The sequence below is a fragment of the Orycteropus afer genome, unplaced genomic scaffold, assembly GCF_000298275.1.
Source record: "Orycteropus afer afer isolate SDZICR_OR568_19922 unplaced genomic scaffold, OryAfe1.0 scaffold00202, whole genome shotgun sequence".
NCBI classification, from domain to species: Eukaryota; Metazoa; Chordata; class Mammalia; order Tubulidentata; family Orycteropodidae; genus Orycteropus; species Orycteropus afer.
Genome location: NW_006921789.1, coordinates 5782788 through 5786458, shown reverse-complemented (window position 1 = coordinate 5786458; position 3671 = coordinate 5782788). Strand labels below are relative to the sequence as shown.

General features: G+C 40.5%; 1 protein-coding gene across 1 annotated transcript in view; it reads right to left on the bottom strand.

Moving 5' to 3' along the window:
* Window positions 1–3671, bottom strand: part of TNFSF10 (TNF superfamily member 10) — a 26162-nt gene that overhangs the window by 9856 nt on the left and 12635 nt on the right. Inside the window, exon 3 of the mRNA XM_007948110.1 lies at window positions 2497–2539. Coding sequence (XP_007946301.1) covers window positions 2497–2539 — 43 coding nt within the window. The remainder of the gene's footprint in view (window positions 1–2496; window positions 2540–3671) is intronic.

The following is a 3671-nucleotide window of genomic DNA, read 5'->3' as shown; positions in this document are numbered from 1 at the left end:
TGTGTCTGTCTTCTATTGTTTCTGTAAGGATTGCAGGTATTTTGTATCACTGGTGTCTGTGCAAGATTAGCCTCAGCTGAATCTATCCTTGGTCTAGAGTGTACTCCTGTTCACTGACCCCCATCTGATTCTCTCTGGTGTTTATGTGTTTATCTGTAGCCTGGTGTTTGGTGTTAACGGTAACACAGTATTGTGGACACACTGGTTGGTATTAGCATCTGTCGTCTATCTCTTATGTGCATAATTTGGTGTCCTCCCATTTCCTAATGTTATCATGGTAGTCACAAACCCTTTCCATATATCCTACCCCTTACCCACATCAGCGTGTGGACCCCAACTAGCCCTAAATTAATCCTTCCTCTTCCCTCCCCATCCCGGTAACCTACAAGGTGAATTCCATATTCCAAGCAAACCCTTTTTTGTGTTTTTACAGTAATGGGCTCATAAAGTACTTGACTTTCTGTGATTGACTTATTTCACTCAGCATAATGTCCTCCAGGTTCATTCATGTTGTGAGATGATTCGCATATCCCTCATTATTTTTTAATGTAGCATAGTATTCCATTGTGTGCGTGTACCATAATTTGGTACTCATCTGTTGATGGGCACTTAGGTTGTTTCCATCTCTTTGCTATACTGAATTGTGCTGTGATGAACAAAGGTGTACATATGTCTGTTCATACGCTCTCTCTCCCCTCTTTAGGATATATTCCTAGTAATGGAATTGCTGGGTCAAATGGTACTTCTATTTTCAGTTTTTTAAGGAAATGCCATACCATTTGCCACAATGATTGTACCATTTTACCATCCCACCGGCAGTGCACAAAAGTTCCAATCTATCCGCAACCTCACCAGCATATATTATTTTCTGACCTGTTGAACTTTGCTATTATTGCTGGGGTGAGACGATATGTCATCATTGTTTTGATTTGCATCTCTCTAATGATTAATGATCATGAGCAATTTCTCATGTGTATCTTCTTTGGTGAAATGTCTGTTCAAGTTTTTGCCCATTTGTGAATTGGGTTATTTGTCTTTTTGGTGTTGCAGTGTTGAAGTTTTCTATAGATTTTGGAGAAAAGTCCTTTATCAGATATGTCATAGGCAAATACTTTCTCCCAATCTCTAAGTTCTCTTTTTACCCTTTTGATGAAGTCTTTCAATGGGCATAAGAATTTAAGTTTTAAAAGGTCCCAGTCAACTAGCTTCTCTTCTACCCCCTGCACATTCTAACATAGAGTTTTAGCCACATAGGTATATAGGTACATGCAAGTTGGGCTTATGAAAAACATTTTTGTTATATTAACTACAGGGATATTTTATTTAAAATAATAAATTTTTGCTGAAACACTGCACGAAAACGAAAATTTTATACTTTTGTAATTTTGGTGTCCTCCCCTCTGATAGTGTCACCTGGAGCAGACACATCCCCAGCACCCCTCTAGTATACCACTGGAAGCAGAAAAGTTTTTTTTTTTTTTTGTCTTTGTGGATCTTTAATCTACTAGGGAAGCAGTCAGAACACAGATTACAAAAAAAAAAAAAAAAGGAAATTGTGATAGAAATAATGGAGAAATAATGGGAAGCCTACTTAGAAAGGTGATCAGGGAGAGTCTTTCTGAAGAGGTGACGATTAGATGAGCCATGTAGGATGAGGCGGAGCCAGTCATGTGAAAAACAAGGAATGGAAAGAGCCAGATGGAGGACTGACACAGTCAGTCTGGGCAATAGAACTGAAAGATGAAGTGGGCCAAGTGAAGACTGATGGCCACAAACTGGAAGATACCATGGGAACCATAGGATAAGGACTGTGAGTGGGTAGAAAAATGAGAAAGGAATGAAGGAGCAAAAGGCTTATGCATAAAGAAAGGCACAATGCCTGCTGGTAGTCAGAACAGAGAAGATGGGTAACTCTGATGACCTTATTTTATGTCCTGCCATATTCCAGAAAGGATTTAAGATGGCTTACTTATAGCATATCAAATCAAAACAAACAAACAAAAACCCAAAACCCAAACCTGTTGCAGTCAATTTGATTCCAATTCCTGGTGACCCCATGGATTACAGAGTAGAACTGCTCCATAGGGTTTTCTTGGCTGTAATCTTTATGGAAGCAGATGGCTAGGCTTTCCTTCCATGGCACTGCTGTGTGGATGTGAACCACCAAACTTTGGGTTAGTAGTCAAGTGCAAACCATTTGCACCATCCATGGACCTTACAACATATTAGAAGGCAAGAAATAATTAAGTGAACAGATGGAGGTGAAAGGAAAACCCACTTTGGAAAAGTAAGATTATGCAGAAATAAAGTTCTGATTACTGGTGGGCCACAGATTTACTTCTGCCAGTGCAAAGAGGGAAATAGAATCAACAAGTGGCTTGAGACAAGGAGCAGCAGTTTAGAGATGGGATATATGATGGGAGAAGAGAGAAGCAGAAGAACTGTTTACTCTGTCACAAAATTGACAGTAGAAGATTAAAATAACAACAAAAATACCTTGGCCTGTAGGAATGGTTTCTTCATAGGTTCTCAAAACCATCTGCAAACAGTATTGAATAAAGATTGTTAATTTCCCTAAAAATGTAAACTGACCATGGAATGTCTATGGCTTTTCTTGCTGATCTAATGGGAAATTTCTGCACAGATATCAATCTAGACAGCTTTAAATTGTTCAAGAGTAGGGTTTATGCGGGGTGGAGTGAGTACTGTGGTAAATACTGAGGCAGCTGTTTCTACATGTAATGATGGGATTGTTCTCTGGGGGAAGTTGTGTTTCAGGAGGAAGTCTTTGAAAGGCCACACCTGGAGCAATGATGGAGTAAGATGCCATCCTCCCAAATTCAGTCAGCCTGATGTTCTCCAGGTTTTGATGTGGCTGATGGATGTCACAGCTACCTTACCTCATTTTCTTTGCACAAGATGCATGGGATGGTGTGTGTGTGTGTGTGCACATGTGCACAAGTGCAATGTGTAGCAAAGTCTAGAACTTTAAATTTTGGACAGACCCAAGCCCCAAGATGGAAGAAACCCACTATATCTTGATGCCTAACAGATATTTGTAGCCAACCCAGTTAGGTGTGCAGGAAACACTGTGTCATTCACTCATTTCTGACAATGTGGCTTTGCCATTCTCAACACAAAGATATTTTACCAAGTTCTTATATCTTTGCTAAGTATCTAGTAAGACCTCTTTGTACTAACCAGTGGGAAAACCAGTAAGAAACAGCAAAAACTGAGCTTTTCTATTTAACAGGCAGACCTTGACTTGGCTTCTGACTGTCCCTCCATTCAGCTCTGTCACCCCTGAGGGCTTTGCCCATTACTATTTTCCTTTTCCCATCCAAACCAAAACTAAACTCACTGCCAAGTCAATTCGACACATAGCGACCCCTCCTTGGGTTCCCAAAGTGGTATCTCTACGGAAGTAGATTGCCCAATCTTCCTTTCAAGGAGTGGCTGGTGGGTTTGAACCACCAGCCTTCTGGTTAGCAGTCAAATGCCCTAGGCACTATGCCACCAGAGTTCTTACTCTAGCTAATTTTGCAACCACCAGAAACTCCCCTCCTCTGTGCTTCCACCTCAAATTAGAAACACTTGACTTCTCCCTCTGATTCTAGATCGTGGGGGAACTCTCTGTAGTTCACAGGGAAGTAATGTACAGGAAGAGAAAG